The sequence below is a fragment of the Sebastes umbrosus genome, chromosome 12 (assembly GCF_015220745.1).
Source record: "Sebastes umbrosus isolate fSebUmb1 chromosome 12, fSebUmb1.pri, whole genome shotgun sequence".
In the NCBI taxonomy this organism is placed as follows: Eukaryota; Metazoa; Chordata; class Actinopteri; order Perciformes; family Sebastidae; genus Sebastes; species Sebastes umbrosus.
The window spans coordinates 3,129,888-3,151,409 of NC_051280.1; the positions used below are offsets into that span (position 1 = coordinate 3,129,888).

A 21,522-nucleotide genomic window follows, 5' to 3' on the forward strand; every position below is an offset into this window, starting at 1 on the left:
ACACACACACACAGAGCAGGGATGTGGGCCAGCAGAGGCTATGAACTGTGGCTCAGAGCCTCTCTTTCCACTGTGTGCTCTTCTGGCTCTACCAGTCTGCAAACACTTAGTCCTGAGTGACACAGTGGGATTTAAAAAAAGGAGTCAGTTTGCACAAAGGGTCCTGAGATACAAAGCTCACAGCCGGCTATCAGGCCCTGTTGGGTTGTCATTTGGTTTTCGCAGTGGAGTCCAGCACCGTTGGCTTTAGGTGGACCTCATCAGTGGCCCTTTCAGCCAATTGAGCATTTTGAATCTCGCAGTCGAAAAGAAACTGTGATTTTGCGATAAGTAGACCGCTTTTGACAGCACTCATTAGTCAGGATCAGCTCAGTGTGTCAGGGCTCCAACTGCCAAGACTCTGATCCAACTTCTAATACTTTTATTTTTAGAAAAATAAATAGAGCAGCAGAGAAACCCCACACCACCTACAGTATGTGTTGCATCCCTTTGAACTAAACCACTCCCTTTAAGCAAGCTGTACATTACCTGAATAGCTGCTGGCTACATGACAGATAACATGTCCCACTGATTCTGCCTCAGACTACGTTTCATATCCACCATATCTTCACAATGTGCCGAGATAATAAGATGAAGATGAGATTTCAATCGCTGAACAAAACGCTGCTTCAACTTCACTGAGCTGTTAATGTTTCTGGAGGAAAGCTTAACCAGGGCGGTGCAAGGTTTGAGAGCAAACTAAAACATATCTGTAACATCGGTATAGAAAACTGCCATGTATCAGAAGACGGTATTGAATGCTTGTTTTGTTCTTTGATATTTCCTGACTCAACGGAGTCAAAATACTGAAATAATATCTCTGCACAGCTGAATGTGTGACAGGTGCGTCAGGGGGAAGCACAGCTTGAATAAAAGAGAAGAACTCCTCCACGCTGCCTCACTTAGTGCTCATTTAGACATGTTTTCTTAACAAAAGTTGCATCTTTCATCCAACTGGACAAGTGCACTCAAGTGCAGATCTCTGCCACGTGTCTAAGAAAAGCTGCGGAAACCACTCCAAGAGCTCCGCGATCTGTGGCCGTTGGATTCTGCGGCGAAGCGCAGCCAAAAAAAAGTTGGGAATAGTTTAAATTGTAGCGGCAAAGTGCAGCCAGAGAGTACCCGCAGCCGATCGGTAAACAGACCCTGTGACTCCTGTGATATGTTGACCTGTGTTACAAAGAATTTCTTCCCACATGAAACACATGAACACGCCTCCCGGCTGCAGAAAAATGGAATTATTGCGGCGAGCCGCACTTCGCCGCTGCCTTGTGTGAATTTGGTTAAGAGGAGTAAGGAATCAGCAGTCAATGACGGTATAAAACGGTCAATAAGTTGTGAATCACTGCAACCACGAGCATAAAATATATTAAAATACATACAAAACATATTGGCTGATGGGTCCAGTAGTATGTGAGATTAGCTGTGGACAGACAGACAGATACACATACACGACTGAACGCATGATCTCCCCGCAGGCTTAGATAATAACTTGGATGTCTGTTGGTTTCGTTCACAAATTGGTTTCCAGGTTCAAATCAGTTTCAGACGAGTACATGCAAGCAGGAGACATCTTGTGTCCAGTAGTTTAAATTTTGAAATAAACAATGTCTGCATATTGAGAAAGAATTAGATGAAGAATTTTTACCGGGGTAATTGAACTTTTTGTGAACAAAAATATATCAGACACATTATTATTTAAATAGTATATACGTATGTCTTAAATCAGGAGATAGTTGAGGAAAAAAAGCCCCAACATTCTTCAACAATTCTTGACTGTTGGTGGGCAAAAGAAGCAATTTAAAGATGTCACCTTGAGCTCTGGGATAGAGGGGGAATTTTTCATTAACAAAACGATTGAATGAGCAAAGAATAGAGGACTGATTACAGCCGTGCTTCACACATCTGGCTGCAGATGGAAACCTTTTCACTCACTGCCACTCCGCATAACACGTGTTTTTTTTAAAAAATAGTTTACAGTTTGGTGTGTATTTCTTTTTTTAATATGGGTATTCAAACTGTGCAGAGAACCGAAACATGCACTGATCCTCAAAGGGTTTGGTGTCAAAGCAGTGAGAGGGTTGTAGATTTGTGTCAGCGAGGCTGAAGGGCTGTCATGTATGAAATGCACACATTCCCTGAAAACGCCTGTGGGGACGCAGGAGTGACGGGTGCAGAAAGAGAGAGGGATGTGAAGAGATAGCATGGTGACAGCTCGTCGAGAGGGAACACACCTACACACTCATTTACACACTCATGCAGATACACACTCACACCTGGAGGCCTATAAACATGAGGTTGACATAGTTGCAAGAGAGTGCATGGCCAGCAACAGCGTAAAAAAAGATTTTTTTTATATCTTTCCAAATCTTGACTGTACAATGTCAGAAGCTCTTGTGCCCTGTAAGAAAGTAAATACTATTTTCCTCACCTCTGCAAATATGTTACTAGATTTCTGTCCAGCTGCAGAACTACCAACGTTATTTCTATCATCAGGCAATCACAAATGAACAACACTGGTACCATATAATTACTATAAAGAAATTAGAGTGTGGTTGCGATGGCATGCCAGAGATACTGTTTCACAAAGAACCATTCACAAGATGACGTGTCTCTCCTTCCATAATAGTGGTTTTCTCTTTTGATTTACATAATGAGCACGATGAAAGTAACTGTCAGTCTTTAACTGCCAACAGTAGGGCTGCAGCTAAGGATGGTATCCATTACTGATAAATCTGCTGATTGTTTTTTTGATTAGTCATTTGGTCTATAAACTTTCGTAGACTAAAATACCAGCAATTGTTCACATTTAAGAAGATGGAACCACGAAAGTTTTGAAAAACTAATTTGGGAAGTTTCAGCTGCACTTTTGCACTTAAGATCAGCCTCCACTTCCTGTTCTGTGACGTAAAGCAACCAAGAAAACTTCCCTCCAAATTCTGTCACCTTAAGTTGTAAATGTGTTTTTCTCCGCAATCTATCAAGTCTATTTTTTCTTTAATGTAATTTACTCATGTCTAACAATTCATGCAGTCCTTTCAGTCTTTCGAGGGAATCTAGTGAAATATTTGACCCCAGTAATGAACGTGATACTGTGACTTCCTGGATGTCAGTCAGCATGAGCTCCTCTCTCTCAAACTGCACCACAGGCAAGGGAGGAGGAACCGCGGCCGTAAGGAAGTACAATTGTCAGCCGTTTGACACCGAAAAGTTCAAGACCAGAAGACAGACCGGTGTAGGTAACTTCTGGTTTTCTCTTTTGATTTACATAATGAGCAGGATGACAGTTACTGTCAGATAAGGATGGTTTTCATTATTGATAAATCTGCTGATTATTTTTTTGACTAATTGTTTGGTCTATAAGAATTACCGTATAAAAATACCAGCAATTATTCATATTTAAGAAGATGGAACCACTACATTTTTTTAAAAACTAATTTGGGAAGTTTAAGCCGCCACTTCCTATTCTGTGACGTAAAGCAACCAAGAGAATTTCCCTCCAAATCCAACCTGTCGCCTTAAGTTGTAGATGCGGTCCTCTCAGCAATTGTCTGTTTTTTGTTTAACGTAATTTACTCATATCAACGATTCCCTGAAGGAGAACATACTTAAGAACCTTTCAGGCTTTCGAGGAAATCTACTGAAATATTTGACCCCAGTAATGAACGTGACCTTGTGACCTCCCGGATGTCAGTCAGCATGAGCTCCTCTCTCTCTCAAACTGCACCACAGGCGATGGATGAACCGGGCCGTAAGGAAGTACGATTGTCAGCCGTTTGACACCGACAAGTTCAAGGCCAGAAGCCAGACCGGTGTAGGTAACTTCTGACTTATTTCACAAGCAATGCAACCCTTTACTTCTCGGCTCCAGGAGTGTCAAAGTCAGAGTTTAGCAACATTTGTCCTAGACCTATTTTTCTTGAGATTGACAGAGAAGATATGCATGGCATTCACAGATCAAAGAGATGATAAAGAGTTGCTATTAACGAAAGCTGAGACACTGATAAGACCGGCTCTGGTACACAAGAAACTCTCTTATCTGATTGGTCAGGAAGCACTTCCTCTGCCTTGGACAGCAACACCACCAAACTGACTAATGATTTTCCAAAACATGCAAATATGATGGATAAATATGTACTTAGTCCTATACTGAACACTGAACTGCACACTGTACCTTATATGTCACCATACAATGTTTAGATTTGCTTTAGCAAAACACAAACTCTCCTTCCTGACACCCATCATTCAAGAGTGCTGGCAGGCAAACTCTAAATTTATCAAATGTGCTGCTGAAGAAAGAAACACGTTTAACATGTTAATATTACGCCATCAGCATTAACAAGGAGCCTTGCTCAAGCTGCAGCCGCTAAAGTTTGTCTTTTTGTTTCCACTTTCGTTCATAATATCTACCAATCCAAGCGTCATTCACCCTGTCTTTGTCGTCGGCCACATCGCAGAGTACGTCGTCCAAGTCGAGGATGCCGCCGTCGCCGTGCTCCAACCGGTGGACCTGCAGCCAGTAACTGGCATCCTGGGAAAAGGGGAGAAAAGAAAAGAGACATTTAAAAACACGCACTGCCAAAAAAATGAGGTGAAAATCAAAAGCAAAAAAATTGTCATGGCAATTAAATGTGTTTGAATCGCACTCATCCAAACAGACGTGACATGAATGACATGATAATGAGGGTGAAAAATACATTTTTAAGCCAAAGCAGCTGAGAAAACTAAGACAAGATAAATAGTCGGTATGAGAGCTGATTAAAGGGATTGTAGAACGATTTGACAAGCAGCACTCGCAAGAAAAAAAACTAGAGGTATGAATACAAGCTTAAAAGTGAGTCTGAACAAACTTCATAACAAGCCACTTAAGCATGACATTCACTTTGTCATTGTTGGCTCTTCAAGAAGGACATTCACAATCATCAGGGCCGGAGGGGAATCCCAGCCAGAACTACTGTATAATTGAGTCCAATTTCTTGTCAAATGTTTTGACGTGAAAAACACAGGCAAAGGTCACACTAGATTAGTACAAGAGGGGAGATAAAGAAAGAAGTAAAGAGGGTGATGGGGCGATGAGGGATGGGAACAGAGCAGAAAAAACTGACAAAACTGTGCTTCACTATCAGTATTCAGACAAAAATGCAGCTCAAAGTGTTTTACACGCAGCATTATGATAGATATTGTGAAATGAAATGGGCAATAAAATGTATAGTACTCCTTTCATCACAGTAAACAGTCATAAATGGGAATTACAGATGCTATATAATTGTGAAAATTGACCTCAGTGTCTTGACATGTACAGAAACATTAAATATGACGGTACACTTTACTGCGAGCAGCAATAAAGTCAAAGACAGAACGCACACAGTGTGAGAGCGTGTCTATAAAATGTTTAGGTACTGTGAGTGTGTGGGCATCATTTGACAAAGTTATGAGTCAAGGCGTGACTGCTGGAGTTCAACCCACACACAGCAGCCCCGAGGGTTACAGCCTCATTACCCACTTGTACACTTTCCAGCCCGTTGCAACACACGACGCTCACTGCAAACGGCACCAGACGCGTTATGGAGGGATAATAATAACACTTCTGTTGTGTTTGACTCGCAAAATAACGCCAGTTATAAGGCTGCTCTGGGAGAAAGACATAGTGAAAGAAAGAAAAGCAAAAGAAATCTGTTTTTAAGGAGGAGTTATTAACAGTGAATTAAGTACTGTCATACATCTTGTTTCTTCACATAAATATGTATATTTAATATTCTCTACATACTAAAAGTGGGCCAAGTACGTTCAAAGTCGTAAATTTAGTATGTGAAATACACAGCTACACAGTTCCGTGCAAAAAAATCGTTCTAAACAAAAAAGAGGACAAGATTTGTAATCAGATTTTTAATTTTAAAGCTACGAGGAACTTTCATTTTGTGTTGATTTTGGCGGTCCCTGTGGACAAAAGCGGTAGTGTTTCCGAGCACCAGAGACCCTTTTGAAAACCTTGCATTTTACTGCAGCAGGGTCTGATAGTCGGCCGAGCTCAGTCCTGGTTCTGGTTCTCCCGTGCCTCCCTTCGCTCCAGCGGACCCAAAAAGTGTTGGCTCCCAGCGGTGACCGCCAGAGAAGGTGGCCGTAGGAGGAGCCGCTGATGGCGCCAGGCGCGGAGGTCTCCACCCCCCCGCCGGAGCAGAAGGCAGCAACGAAGCCGGATCTGGGTCTGTCTATGGTGGGCTGGTCACTGACTGGGTTTCTGGTGAACCTGCATGATTTCGCGCGGAATCCAACCCGGTGGCACCGATGACAGCATTAAGAATAACTATATAGAAATAGCTAATCTTCTCACTGACGGTCTTGTTTACTTATGTAGGTGATATGGACACATCAGCATAAACTTGAGACTGTTTCATAACCAGTTAAATGCTCCTCACAGCGACTTTATTTTAGGAAACTATGTACATGACTTAAGACTGAAATTACAAGTGGAGCAAAGGAGCCACAAAGATAAGAGGATATGACAGCAGAAGAGGAAAGAAAAGGTTGCATTACTATTTTCTACGTGTTGTTTCCTGTCAGCTACATAGACAGACTGTCAGACTGCCATGACAGATGTCATAGTTTGTGACAGCCCCGTGTCACTCTGTGTAACCCCCGACACAGAGACCCTGTGGATTCCAGCTGATGGAGCTCAGTGTGAAAATTGGACTTTACACAGAAGCACAGAAACCCGCAGATCCCCATCCTGTCTTTGAAGAGACCAGAGGTTTGCAGTTTTTCTTTCTAAGCATATCCAGACCAGAGCTTCTGGAAATCAAAGCTAAGCTGCTAAGTTCTTATCTGACACAGAAATGCAGGAAGTAGCCAACGTTCACTAGATCTTCATCTGTCATCAGAGCAATGCAAACAAGTGACTGTAGGTTTGTGTGTATGAGAGCTTGTTTTCAAGTTGTTGCTGTCGGTCGTTTTCCTGTTTCAAAAGTAACTATTTAAAAGAAAAAGGGCCGGCATGTACAACTATGTTCTTTTCACTGTCCGTTATTTGTTGTGGGAAAGGAAGCCACAAATCACTGCTTTTAATCCAATTCAGCCGAAACACATTTCAGCTTTTCTGTTTTCAATGAATTGAGACATTTCCCAGAAATCTTCAAATCCAAACAAGTTCATTTGTGGCACACGACGAACACAGACACACTCTATGACAGGTCACATACCTCAGGATCTGACTTTTCACAACAATCCCTGTAATGTTGTTCGTTAAGAATTACAAAACATGATGCTATTTTTCCTCATAAAATGTTTACGGAAAGAGTATTTTATGCACTTTTTATGCATCCGTTCCGGCAACAGCCGTCTGTCTGTCCCATTTTCGTAAAGGCGATATCTCAGGAACACCTGGAGGAGATTTCTTCAAATGTGGGCACAAACGTCCACTTGGCCTCGAGGATGAACTGATTAGAATTTGGTGGTCTAATGTCACGGTCACTGTGACCTCACAAAACTCAAGAATTCATATGATAGTTATGACAATTTCACACAAATGTCTAATATGATAAAGTTATGAAGTGATGACATTTGAACAGATATAAGATATGTCTCAAGTCCCTTAAAATTCATCCATGTTTCCCTCACTTTATTCGATTTTTAGGGATACCGATACCAATATCGGGTATCGGACATGCTCACGCTCCACCTCCCCGACGGTGCGGGCGAGACGGTGGTGGCCGGTGGTGCGCCCAGACCCAAGCGGGGCTCGGGATCCCACCTCAGCCGGCCCGCACCGGCCCGCACCGGCCCTCACTTTCATTGCGCCACGTTTTTTTAGCTTGCAACCTTTGACTCGCACGTGCGTTAGACTCCTTGGTCCGTGTTTCAAGACAGATCGGGTGGGTTGCAGACATCGCCGCAGACCCCTGGCGCCTTTTACGTTGGCCGAGTGATTGGTAGAAGTTTTTACAGGATTCCAGCAGCTACAGATGATGGCTCTCTTCCGGTCCTTTTTCAGAGCTCATCAGTAATGGATCGCTGTCGGGGTGTAAAGACCATTTCAACCAATAGAACAAATAGTGTATACTGGAGAACATCGTCAACCCTGCCTTTAACAAGTACAAACGGACAGATAACATCACATAGAAAAACATACCAAAGCACAACAACAAACACAAAACTTACAGGAATCAGAGGCTAAAAATAATCAAGGCAAAGCGATGGCATTTGATTTTTAAATATTTCTAAATATGTCAAGAGAGGGTGAAGATTTCAAGTTGCAGCTCGTTCCAAGCTCGCGGGGCTTGAAAGGAAAAGGCACATTTACCCAGCGGCTTGCGTCTTTTCTTAGCGTTTCTCTGTGCGTCCTCCGTGGGAGGGACGCAAGGAAAAGACGGGGAAAAACATGGATGCAATTTAAGAGACTTGGGATACACCCATGGATGTGGACTGCAACTTGACTGGCTGGCAGAAGCATCCAACCACGAGGCGGTGATTATAGTTTAAAAGTAAAAATGTGACCAAACATTGAGAGGATAAAACAAATATAAAATATTTTTAATATGTGTCATGTGTGCCCTGAAATATCTGATTCATGCACAACAGTAAGACATGATGAGGATTCCAGACCGGAGACCCCAGGCTGTACTAAGTTTAGTTTTGAAGAAGTGGTGTTATGAAAGTGTTAATATACAGTATGTGTCTGTGTGGGCTTACTATGTGTGGTGCCTGCCTATTATGGAGTTCATACAGTATGTACTGTATCTGTAGGGACTGGGCAGGCCAGGCCACATCAAAGACTGTGTTAAATGTTGTGAGTGTATTAGTGTGTCAACCTGTGGAGCCAAGTTCATCTGGTAAAGATAGCTCACAGCAAATGTCACGGTGCCAAACTTATGACAGGAGACTGAGTCCCATAGTAAACAAGGATATAGTATACCAGAGACGTAAACACACACAAAGAGCTGCGATGTGAGTATATCCACTACCTACCATCCTCACCACTCATACATATGACTTAATTGTCTCATCTGATACTTTAATACTTACTCCCTTTAAATTAATAACAGAAACTTCCCATCCGCTCTCTCTCTCTCTCGCCCGTTCCCTCGGGGGGCCTAACTGAGATTCCCATGACGCTAATCTGGCAGGTCCTTATCTAAAGAACTGCATCAAAACTAATGACAGATCTGAAGTGAGATCAAAGACCGCATCGCCTGCTGCGGCCCTCATCAGCCCAACAGGCCATGGAAGCAGGCCAAGGCCCAGACGCCGGCAGCGGGGGAGGTGGGGGGGTTGGGGGGGACCCAGCGCTACACGCAGCCAAACAGTCCTGAGGAGCTCGCTGCTCTGCAATAGCACCATAAAAAGGAAGGTCCACAAAGAGGTCCAGGTCTGGGCTTAATGTATTTTTTTTTCAACAAACAACGTTGAGGTGGTTACTGATTTTAAATTAAATTATTATATTATATTATTAAAAAGAGGACGGTCTGCAGGACAGATAATAGTGCACACAGTGCACTTTTTTACTGGATTATACCAATAATGTACAGCTTATTCTGCACTTTAGTCTAGTTTTAAAAAAACTCTCTACCTCAGTTCTCATCCTGCATTATATTCCATATTTGACATGTTTTAATTCCCTGGTCTCTACTGTATATCTCCTATATTTTATTATTCAGCACTGTATCACTTTTTGCACTACATTCACATTTAATAGTCCTGTATCTCAGCTGTTACCCTGCACTATATTCAGTATTAACAGTTTTCTTCATCTCCTTGTATTTTTATATCTGGTATATTTTTTGTACTTTGCACTACTAACTTTTTTTACTGCCTTTTTATTAACATGTTTTGTACTATGGAACTGTGATGCTGGAAACTTGTATTTCCCTCGGGATCAATAAAGTTACTATCTATCTATTAAGACTTAATACATATTATTATTAACACATATATATATATATATATATATATATATATATACACATATACATTACATATTACATACCGCGACAACGCCGTGGCATGAGCATGAGATTAAACAACGAGGCTGTAAAGGCGGGTGAGCCGGCGTGATGACGTTTAGTAGTCTCATTTAGCCACTTTTTAAGACACAAAGCTTCAAATTCACACTTTTTTCTGACTAATTTTATATCGTAGAACAAAACGTTAAAATCTCTTCAGCTTGTGTTAACCACAGACCTTATTTCAGGCATCTCACTAAAAACCCATTGACTTCCAGACGAGGGAACGGGACGTGCTAAAATGCAAACTAATTCCCAGCTTTTAGGGACTCATTCCTGCAGCACTATAAAGCAGCAAACAACAACTGTTTTCTATGATGAATATACAGATATAGAGGAGTAACGTCTACCTGTATGTGAGCGTGCCCCACTGGCTAAGCTCACGGCCGCCGCTCTGCACTGCTCTCATACACGGTTACAGCCAATAACATCAACCGTCGCGGAAGTGTAAAACCCACCCTCCTCTCTCAAACCAACACTGCAGAACACACAACAGCAGTCCAGAACCTAACAAGCCTTTTTCAAATCAAAGCACCAATGTGGTTGTCCAGCACAGTAAACACAGTCTGAATCTATCGTGGCAACACTGATTCTGATCAACTCAATACAGCCTCAGACCCTCAGAGGCAGCAGGGTGCTGGACACAGACCAAACACCAACATGTCTCTGGAAGATTTAGACTCCTGGTCAGATGAGAGTGACTATGAGGCTGGAAAAAACTTGAGTGATGGCGAAAATGATGACGACGATGAGGAGCTAGTCTACCTGCAAGACATTCTAATGCGCTTTGAACACATCTACTGCAACAATGCAATAATGGACCTGCAGGTACGGCAGCTAATGATTATTTTAATTGATTAATCAGGTATTCTTTCAATTAATCCATTATCAATTAGCGTTTGGTTACCAGAGGCAAAATGATGTCTTAAAATTGATTTCCCACAGTACAGCGAGGATTGGTCAAGCTTCAGCTTTGACGGTCTAGATTCGGAGTTGCGTCACCTCCAGGACAACATCAACAGTGCTTGGGGAGAAATGTTCTCCACAAATTCCTCCGCGCCATCTCCAGTCACATCGCCCTGGGATGGGTCAAGCCCTGGCATCGACTATTCAGCCCTGTTCAGCAGCATTCGGGATTACCAGCTAGACATAGCCGCCACAACTTCCTCCAGTTCGTCTGCTGATTTAGACGATGTGGATTAGCAGATGATGAACGCAGACGATGCAAACTATTTGCAGGACGGAGCTACAGAGGGCCGGCTGGTATCAATCTAATAAACAACTGCATCGTTATTGTTTTTGCGAAATAGTTTCATTTTAGGAGAAACTGTCAGCCAATAATGTGGAACCATGACCATGATTAAACAGTGGAAGATCAGAGGATCTCACATTTCTAACATCCAGTGGTGTGTTTGTTCATAGCATCAGTGTATGCACACCACCTGTGCTGCACCTGAGACACCTGCCGGCCAGTCATGACTTTAGAGGTGTTGAACTTCTTCTCAGGTGGTGGTGTTAAGTAGCTGGTATGTAGCAAGGATGCAAATTCTATGCGGTCTGTTTAACCTATCATTGACCCTGTTCAGACCTGGTATTAACGTGTGTCCTGAGTGATCGGATCACAAGTGGACAGCTCTAAGTACAGGTGTGTGAACGCACCCAAGACACATTGAGATCCAATCACTCAGATCACATTCAGAGGTGGTCTGGGCCACATATGACCACATTCTTTTAGCAGTGTGTAGTGAAGGCGTCCTGGGCCACATTAAGGTGACATCTGATGTCCAGCTGGGATCCACGGGATCACCGCGCTCCTCATGTGAATAAACAGGCAGACGCGGGCTCTTGTCAGCATGGAAACGGCCTCTGTGCTCTACTTTATTCGGTCGGCACTTTAGTTTATTTAAATATATCTCATCTATAGACTACATATCTACAGACTATCTGACTAGGCACGTGAAGTGTATTATTATCATACTGTCGGTGCTTTTGTTCCGGTGCTCTGCACAGAGCTGACTCCTGCCCGCCCGCCCGGCTCTCTGAAGCTCTGTACTCTGCTGTTGCAAAGGGGCCACAGAGGCCCCCGGGGACCACCGGTATAATAACCTTTTATTTTGATGTTAATAAAAATGTACCCCAATTCACGAATACGTAGGATATTACTACAGACATTCCTTTAATATTACGTCACAACGTCTGCCGTATTAGCCGTGTGTCTAATAGGTGTGTATTTGTATATGGAGATGGTACGGGAAGTGAGATCCGATCACAAGCGGTCACCCAAGACGCACGTGGAGACGCATTCTAATGCCAGGTGTGAACAGACGTACTTAAAGCTGTCCACTTGTGATCAGATCACCCATCTTAATGCCAGGTCTGAACACGGCCATTGTCCATGTTAATGTGAATCAATTCATTGTTAACTTTAGGAGAAAAAGGTTTTTCTTAACAGTCAACATGGGCTCCTTGCAGCAAAATCAAAGTAAATTTGATATCTGATCTAGAGATCTAGACAACCTGCCTGAACCTGAAGTGCATAAATTCATTATTAGAGCCAATCCAAAATGCGGTCGACCTGAGCAGCCCCAAATAGAGAGAGAGAACACCAATTAAATCAAATTATATTAAATTAAATTAAATTATATTAAATTAAAAAGCAGCCTTGGTCAGACATATTTTTCCAAAACTGGAAATGATCACTGCTGATCATGTTTCCTACCTCTCTGTATCAGTTTACTCTTCATTTGACAGCCATCTGAACGGACAGATTTTTAAATCTCAAGTATCAAACAAGAAATTTTATTATTTGGTTATGGTTAGGGTTAGGGTTAGGGTTAGGGTTAGGGTTAGGGAAGTAAATAACACTCCCTTATATTTTCTCTAACTAAGCAAACAACTGCAGAGTAGACAAATCTGCTCACCGTTTCCATCGGCACGCGCATGTCCAGTGTTTGTGAATGGTCATGGTGATGTGAAGTGCGTTTTCAGGCGTGTTTGTAAGGACGGAGATTATTTCTAAAATGGTGCTCGTGTGTATGGAGATGGAGAAAGAAAAACTGCTTTCAAAATTGTTTTATTGCAACAAAAAAACAAGACTAATAAAATACATTATCTAAACCAGCAATTCAAAGCCAGATGTCAAAACTCAAGGTTCAATTTAGTGATGCATAAAAACCCTGTGCATAAATTCATTATTAGACCCGATCCAAAATGTGGTCGACCTAAACAGCTCCAAATAAAGAGAACATCAATTCAATTTAATTAAAATGCAGCCTTGGTCAGCTATATATTTTCCAAAACTGGAAATGATCGCCATTGTTCATGTTTCCTTCTACCTCTCTGTATCCATCAGTTTACTCTCCTTATTCACTTTCCATTATCTTCATCTCTTTCTTTTCCAGACTCATTCTCTACCATTCTCGTCTCACACTCTTCCTCCCCCTCGTTGTCCTTATAAAACTTTAACAGAATGCTGTCCTACACTTGACACACATTAAGACTAGTTTCATATTCCAAAGCGCTGCAGTGAGTCCTCTCTGGGAATCCTTCGGCTAGGATCATATCCAGCTCAATATAACCCTACGGTGCTGCATTGATGCGGGTTTACGGCAGATCAAAACACATTTCTTGTGTAACTCAATTTGCAAGTTTAGTGGGACACCGTTTTGTGCTCTCCAGGGCGCTTCCTCCTCGCTAAAAAATGCATTTCGCTGCAGCCCTCTCCCCGCCTCCCTCTCAATTTGATTAGAAAAAAAAACACACAGAAGATCTGAAAGAATAATTAAGTGATTGTAGATTTAGGATTTAGAGCTGTTTTATTTTACACCAAGGCCAGATGGAGACTGAAGGAGGAAGTCACTAAAAGGCAATGAGATGCTGGAAGCTGCTAAAAATTAAGACAATGTAACACTTATCTTGTGGTGATTTAAGAAAAGACACAACCTAATACGATCGGTGCCAACACATGCTTTATCCTCACAGCAGGCAACCCTAATGAACAATGGATTAAGAACATACAGTTGGCTTATTGTCACTTAATGCCAAGAGTGTGTGCATGCGTGTGCTACTTCTTATTGTGGTAGTCGGGTGAAATAGGACATTTCATGAGGAATATCCCTTACTAATGCTTGTCAATTTAAAGGGTCAGTTCACCCAATTTATATAAAAGTATCTACTGTATACAGTATTCTCCCTTTTACCACATATGGTATCTGACAGCACAGCTAGCTTTGGTTTTGTTTGCAAAGGTTTAGAGATCTCTGCCCCTGACACCTCCACCAAAATGGGGTTGAACGGAAAGTTTTCACCAGAGCTAAACTAACTCTTCTGCAGTGTGTAGTGTACGCTCACGCACGTGAGAGGTGGAGCGAGAGAGCGATTGAAAACGAGCGCGGTGTGTGAGTGAAGGCAGGCAGAAGAGCAGAGTACAGCAGAGACTCCGGTCCTGGAGATCAAAGCTACGGTCTCCTCTGTGTCTTCTGGCCGCGGTTGGGAGGCCGAGTTAACACTGTTTAACAGACTGGCTTCACTAGATAGAACTTTGCGGTTTTGGTGCTTCGGTGTAGTTTGTGAGTCTGAACAGCGTAGCCATACGCGAGCGAGCATGGGACATCGACCCGCAATGATTTGTACGTGTTAGGACTTACAAACAGTACCTTTGAATAAGGGCTATTCAAGTGTTCATACCGGGGAGTTGATTCACCTCAAAAAAAGTATCCGCTGATTTACAGACGTCCCAATGTAAGTCTACGGGAAAAAGTTTGTTTTTTTTACGAAGATTTGCTTCACAGCCCGGCGCTCTTCCTGGGGGCTTGGTATGGAGATGAAGAAAGAAAAAAAATGCTGTGATCTTACTTCTTTTAATACAAAAAAGTTGTCTTATTGCAAAAAGAAGGAAACAAATGAAATGCTTAATTCAGTTATAGTTGCATCATCTAAACCTGTAATTGAAAGCCAGGACATGACAGTGCTCCCGTTCTAGTCAACCGATGCTGATTAACCAGAGGTGGAATAAAGTTTTCATTGCTTTGCAAGTCACAAGTAATACTCGTGTCTTGGTTATCAAGTCCCTTAATGGGTCCCAAATCAAGATTAATGACTGGAGTCCAAGTACCTTTACCAATTACAAAACATAAGGTATAAAATAAATAACCACAAGATAACTGAATAAAACCATAAAATATAAACTAAAAATATTAAAATATACTCCACAGAAAGATAAAAGATCTGTTGAAAAGGAACTGTAAAAGATCAAATAAAATAACTAAACCTAAAGTTTATGTCATCCTTACAAACTTCTTGTTGTGGTATCTGATCCTCTGTGAAATAAAACAAAGCATACCATCTGGGATATGAGGGGATCGGTGGGCTGAGGCTTAGAGACCCACTACTGTGTGTTGTGCAAGAAAGTTTAAGCGGGGTATGAAAGTATGCAGCAAAGACCCTTTGTAATTGTACCTTACAGGACACAATTAAAGGTTCAATAAATGTTTGCATTCATGTCAGCATAAGATTTGATGAGGTAATCTTGTCTTGACATTTGAAAAAGAACTGAACACCCAACTGCTCTGTCTGTACTGCTCAATGGAGGTCTGTTGTTGTAATGGGCTGCTCAGGTGCGACTGTAAAAATATGAAGCGTGTTTTGGAAGAGAACCCTCCCTGGATAAATACAGGTTAACTACTACTTGTTTCCTCAAGGACTGTGTTAAAAAAAGAGCTGATAACTTAAAACCTCTTGAGAAATGAGCTCACGTCCATGTGAGTAATCAGTTTGTCACTTTTTCAAACAGAGACTTCTGCAAATATCACGACCTTTCTTTATCTAGCAGACAAACATCTCTCTGCTCCGCTTATCGAGCTCAACAAATCCCCTTCCAATCTCTCCTCTGATGGGATGTGTGCACAACCACGGCTGGGCTACAGCGCTGCTCGTGACCTCCACTTGCAGGGTCATGGCAAGGTTGAAGTAAGAAACAAAAGACCCTTTCATTTCAGTATGAAATGACACCAGTGAGAAGAGAAGCGGAAATTGAAAAATGCCATTCAAGTGCTCGGTGATGTGTGTACAAGTTCTGCCCAAAGACAGATGTGTCAGCGCGGCGTGGTGACGAGGCACTACAAACCACTCTGTTAGCAGCCTACATATTTATACGTGTGTGTACACGGTGTATTATCTCATAATAAATTGTGCTGTCAGTTTCATGTTCAGTCAACTTAAAACTACTACTTCAGAAGAATTTGAGAAAATTTAAAATCACAAGTTCAAGACTATTGGCAAACAGTGTCCACCGTCTCATTTGATTATTGTCAAGACGTCATACTTTGATCGAGGTATTGATCTTTAAAAAGGTGCAACATGTACAGCTCTTTCAAAAAATATCACTATAGACTAAATTAAAACTTTGGAGGCAAGAAACTTGCAAACATGATATGTGTGTTCAACGTATTCTCATCCAACGGTCCGTATGATATCTTACAAAAAAGTTATTCCTCCTTTTTCCTTGCTTGGATAACCTGCTGCTGTAACACAATAATTTACCAATTTTGGATCAATAAAGTAAATCAATCTATCTATCTACCTATCTTCCTACGAATGTCCAGCAACACGTGTCAATTTCCGCTCATTACATGCACACAGTCTTTTCAAAATAAACTTCCGTCTTCACAGGAAACAACTTCCTTAGGTGTAGGCAACAAAACTACTTAGTTAGGTTTAGGAGAAGAGGAAAGTGGTGTTAACTCCGTATGCGGCGTTACTTAAGTACGTAACTAATGTAATAAATAAATCAACGTTGACTTCTGGTTTCCGACGGGACATGAACGCCGGTCTCCTGGGCGAAAGTCCGGTAATTTTTGACCAACCCATCCACCCCGACCTCCTCCCTGCGCGGTGTTTTGTTCTCTTTATATTTCCTGGTTCATTACTTTTCGTAAGTATAGCTATGAACGGTGTATGAGACCAGCCTGGTGTGTTTGTCATATATGTCAGTATTTACATCCCTCTAGGGATGTCACGAGAGCCGATACTTCGGTACCAAGTCAATGCCAAAATTCTAAAAACTTGACGGTACTCGTTTTCTACAGTACCGACGGTACCGTACGATGCCAGAAGGGTTCGAAATTAACAACCGCCAAGCGCAGCTGCTTCTGTCCTCTGCTCTCTGTGTCGGAGTTTGACGCACGCACGCACGTGTTTTATTTTTTATTAATTTTTTTTTTTACCATGGTATTGAATTTGGTATTGAGAATTGTGGAAATTCACTGGTATTGGTATCGACTACTAGATTTCTGGTATGGCGACATCCCTACATCCCTCTGACCGACTGCGTAGCACCGTCAGTCCTGCCTAATTGAAGTACCAAACATTCCTCCCCATTTAAGTGCCAAGTGGAATCCCAGGGGCCTGGACTGCTGCCAGTCTCATTGCTTTGCCATTTACTCTGCAGAATTAACAACCGCCCCGTCCTGCTGTGCCGGGCTGAGTGTATATGTGTGGGGCGAAAGGCTGTGGTCCTTCAGTTATAAATATTCAGTGTGGATGGGAGGGGAGGGGTGAGAGGCTGCCACAAAAACACAGCCAGAGGAAAGACGAGGCTGCCAAAGGTCTCCCACTGCATCCAAGAGCCCGAGCACTTCCTCTCCTAGCGTTGGTTCTTCTCCGCTTCCTTTCTCCATTTGTCATTGTCTCTCTGACTCTCTCCATTTCACCGTCTTTTACTTTCACAGATCCTAATAATATAATAACATAATATCAAGGGTTTTTTCCCAGTTTTTACTGAAAAAAAAAGGTTTTTATATCCCCACCAACGTTTCCCGTACAGGCCAACATAAACATCTCAGGTCAGAAAATTACTTCTGGCAATAGAAATTTAAGAGAGAAATGGAAAGAAACACAGATAAGATGCTGATTATGCACCAGAGGCCTACCAATAATTAAAAAAAAATGCCATTTGTAATAATCAATAAACACTAGGGCAGGATATCGGCACAAAGCAGTATTGAAATTTCTCCAGTCAAATGATACCTGCATTTGATCCTTATTGTGCCCAGATCTAGAACAATATTACTATTTGTATGGTTTTGCTCGCAGACAATCACCGCAAGCGTTCTTTGATTTATTGCAACGTGTGATTGGCCAACTACGGCAGCAGCTACAACCCATACAGTCTGGTGAAGTCAAGAAGTGTATTTGATGGAGTTGGCAGTTCAGCGTACCGAGATGCCACCAAAACATTAGAACGTATAGCTATACTACACGCCTGGTACTCTATTTGTATCGGTATCACTATAAGGGTACTGGTGTCATCATTTTTTAAACGATACACAGCTCTAATAAATGTTGACAATTTTAAAAGCTAAAATAAAAAATACTAATTCCTATTTAAAACATTACACCAACCACATTAATAGAGCATTTACACTTTAATGAGAGATAAGAATGAGTATAAAAACCACGGTAGTCAGTGTTACCGGTGTTACACGGTGGTCGGGCACACACCGATTACATTTCACCGCCCCGACGGACGACGGCAGCTACAAACTGAAGGTGAAAGTGTCTACTCAGTATGGAGTCTCATCTTAGAGCAGCAGGAGTCAGATTTCACACACAGGGCGAGAGAGAGTTGACAGACAAGACGATGGCGGAGGATTTGGTGTGGAAGCAAAAAGCAAAAGCGCCTATTTGGCAATATTTCAGATTTAAACCCGATTCTATAAAGGGGACCATAACGTTAATGGGGTAATCCCCATAAGTTAAACCTGCGGCCCCGTAGCGAAAACTGGACCAGAGAGGTCAGACACAGAGCCACCAAATGTTAAATATCAAAGTAAGCGCTCTACACAGGTTGACCGTCCTCTTTTCTTCTAAAACACCGGCAACACCGGTGTTGTCACAAGTTTATTAACCGGTGAGAAAATGTCCTCACCGTCACATCCCTAAAAGGATCACATACTGTATAAACCCATCAGGACAAATCCATTGACTTCATAGATCCAGAGTCTTTCTTTCTTCCATCTGTCCCTCCATACTGTCCGTTCACATACAGACATCTTGCTCCATTACATTAAAAGCACTACTTCAAGGTCAATGCTCAAGGCCCGACTTCTCTATCATTCAATCTACCCATGGTTCACCCTTGTGTCCTTCCATTCAACCGTTCCAGCTCCACTAATCTTGTGGCCGTTGTCTCAGAAAAACAGAGACGGGTGGTGGGGGAAAAGAAAACCAAGACAGAGCGAAACGCTGGCAAAAGCAAGCGCCTCACCGGCATCGAGCCGCACACAGAACAATGTCTCCATTCAGAGAAAGACGTGCATCTGATCAAAACAGGCAACCGCTCGACAGTTTAACATACTACGCTCTAAAAATAGTCCGAATTACACCCGCCTACGAGTAGACATTAAAACTAAAGGCAGGTACGATTAATCGGCACATTAAGCTTCAACAAGAGAGTCTTTACTTCAGCATGAGAGAAGCACAGTTTGCTCTCAGTGGTGGGAGCAGAGAGCTCCTCGTCATATAAATTACTCATCTGATGGAAACAGAATGCAAAAAGAACAAGAAGATCTCACGTGTGGTGTGCAAAGGGACAAAAAGCAGGAGATTTCCGCCTGTAGCCTGATTAACATAATGAATAATGAACACACGGCAGCCTCGTGCCTTTATCTTCCACCTCCTGTGCAAGTGAAACCCAAGGCGGCCTGAGAGGAAGAGAGGATGAAGAGGATGGGTGGAGGTGGTCCGCAGGGCTGGGAGTTAGGAGGACAACGTGGTTCACATGAGGGAGAAAGAAAGTTATGCCTCCAAACGAACTGAGTCATCCTAATGGATATTTCATGAAGCAGACGCTGCTTCTTCTCCCACGTCGTTTCCCGTACAGAAAACTGGGCTTTAGAGCCTCATGTTGGCCGCTGGTGGAGATCAAACTTCTTCATCTTTTTATAACATATCAGTCCCTCTAAAAGACTATAGAAATTATGATGGGGAAAAAAGTGTTTCAGGGTTTTGTTTTGACGATTTTTAAATACATTTTTTAATGCCAGAATCTATATATTTGCTTCATTTCAGTCTATGCGGCGGTAGGAAGGATGCGAGAGGAAGTTACCGCTTTTATTGTTGTAGTCTGAGTAACGTGACGTCATATCAGTTCCGTATCCGTCAGCCAAAACAAACTGCAGCCAGCCGCAGCGAGTGGAAACAAGAAAGTGGAAAACGGCGGTGTCTGCGTGGATACGACCTGCACCCTCGCATGTTAAATCCAGCGGGGTAAACACTACACATCCAGTAAAGTATGGAAACCCTTTGGGTTTCACACATTGACAGGAAAAGCAGAGCTTGACATCACGGCTAAAGCTGCATGCTAACTCTGTCACGGACAGGAAACGTTATCGTATCGCGGTAACGTTGCGGTCGAGCCGGCCGTCGCTCTCATCTCCGTGGTCAAATGGGCCGACGCTACAACTGTAGAGCATCCAGATACTGACATTTATGTTAAATGCATTCAAAACAGCCCCGATGGAGCTGACCATGGATGGATAAACTCTGCTCTATATTCAGTTTTAACAGTTTTCTTCATCCCCTGGTATTTTTATATCTGGTATATTTTGTGTACTTTGTATTACTAACGTGTGCCTTTTTACTAACATGTTTTGCACAAAGGAACTGTGATGCTGGAAACTGGAATTTCCCTCGGGATCAATAAAATTACCATCTATCTATCTATCTATCTATCTAAAGAGAACGGAGCTGACGGGAGAGTTAGAGACCACCTTGGAGAAGTTAGAGGAAGTAGACACGTGGGACTATGTCAGGTTTTCAAAATAAGGTGTTAACAAAGGGAACTGTATATACAAAATACATATATGGAAATTAGATTGATTGGATTATATTTACCAGAAGTATAATTAAAAAGAAAATACCTCTAATTAGTGAGGAAAATGTATTTATTCTTTGATTTTTGGGTTGCTGGAATTTTTTTTTATAAAGAATACCTGACAATGACGGATATATTTGACTTCAGGACATCTGACTACATAGAGGCTGAAAATCAAACATTTTTACTGTATTAATTTATTGTTCAAAGTAAAAGTCCCTGGAAGTGTATGATTCAACTTTTTCCCCATGGTCTAGTGTTACAAAAGTAAAAAATCGCAATAAATCCTAATATCGAATCGCAAAACTAATGGAATTGCAGCACCCGAATATCGTGACAGTATCGAATTGGGAGATATCATGTATACATTTTTGTTATTTTTTTTCAGATGCGTTGTATATAGTCTTTACCAATTTTAGGGTTGTCCTCTTATTCGATTAGTCCACTAATCGGTAGTTTTAGTCTTAGTCTACTAAGATTTCTTTAGTCAATAAGTAGGGTTTTTTTCCTTGTTTTCATGCTGAATGACTTATTTCTGAGAAAATGATGAGCTCATCTCTGGTAAACATGAGATTTAACGTGGTGTGTTTGTGTTATTCTTTGTGGAGAAACTCG

The 21,522-nt window shown here is 42.0% G+C and overlaps 1 protein-coding gene across 1 annotated transcript in view; it reads right to left on the minus strand.

Annotated features, from left to right (window-relative positions):
- LOC119498812 (partitioning defective 3 homolog) overlaps positions 1 to 21,522 on the minus strand; it is a 334,030-nt gene that overhangs the window by 271,060 nt on the left and 41,448 nt on the right. Inside the window, 1 exon segment of the mRNA XM_037787881.1 lies at positions 4,469 to 4,570. Coding sequence (XP_037643809.1) covers positions 4,469 to 4,570 — 102 coding nt within the window.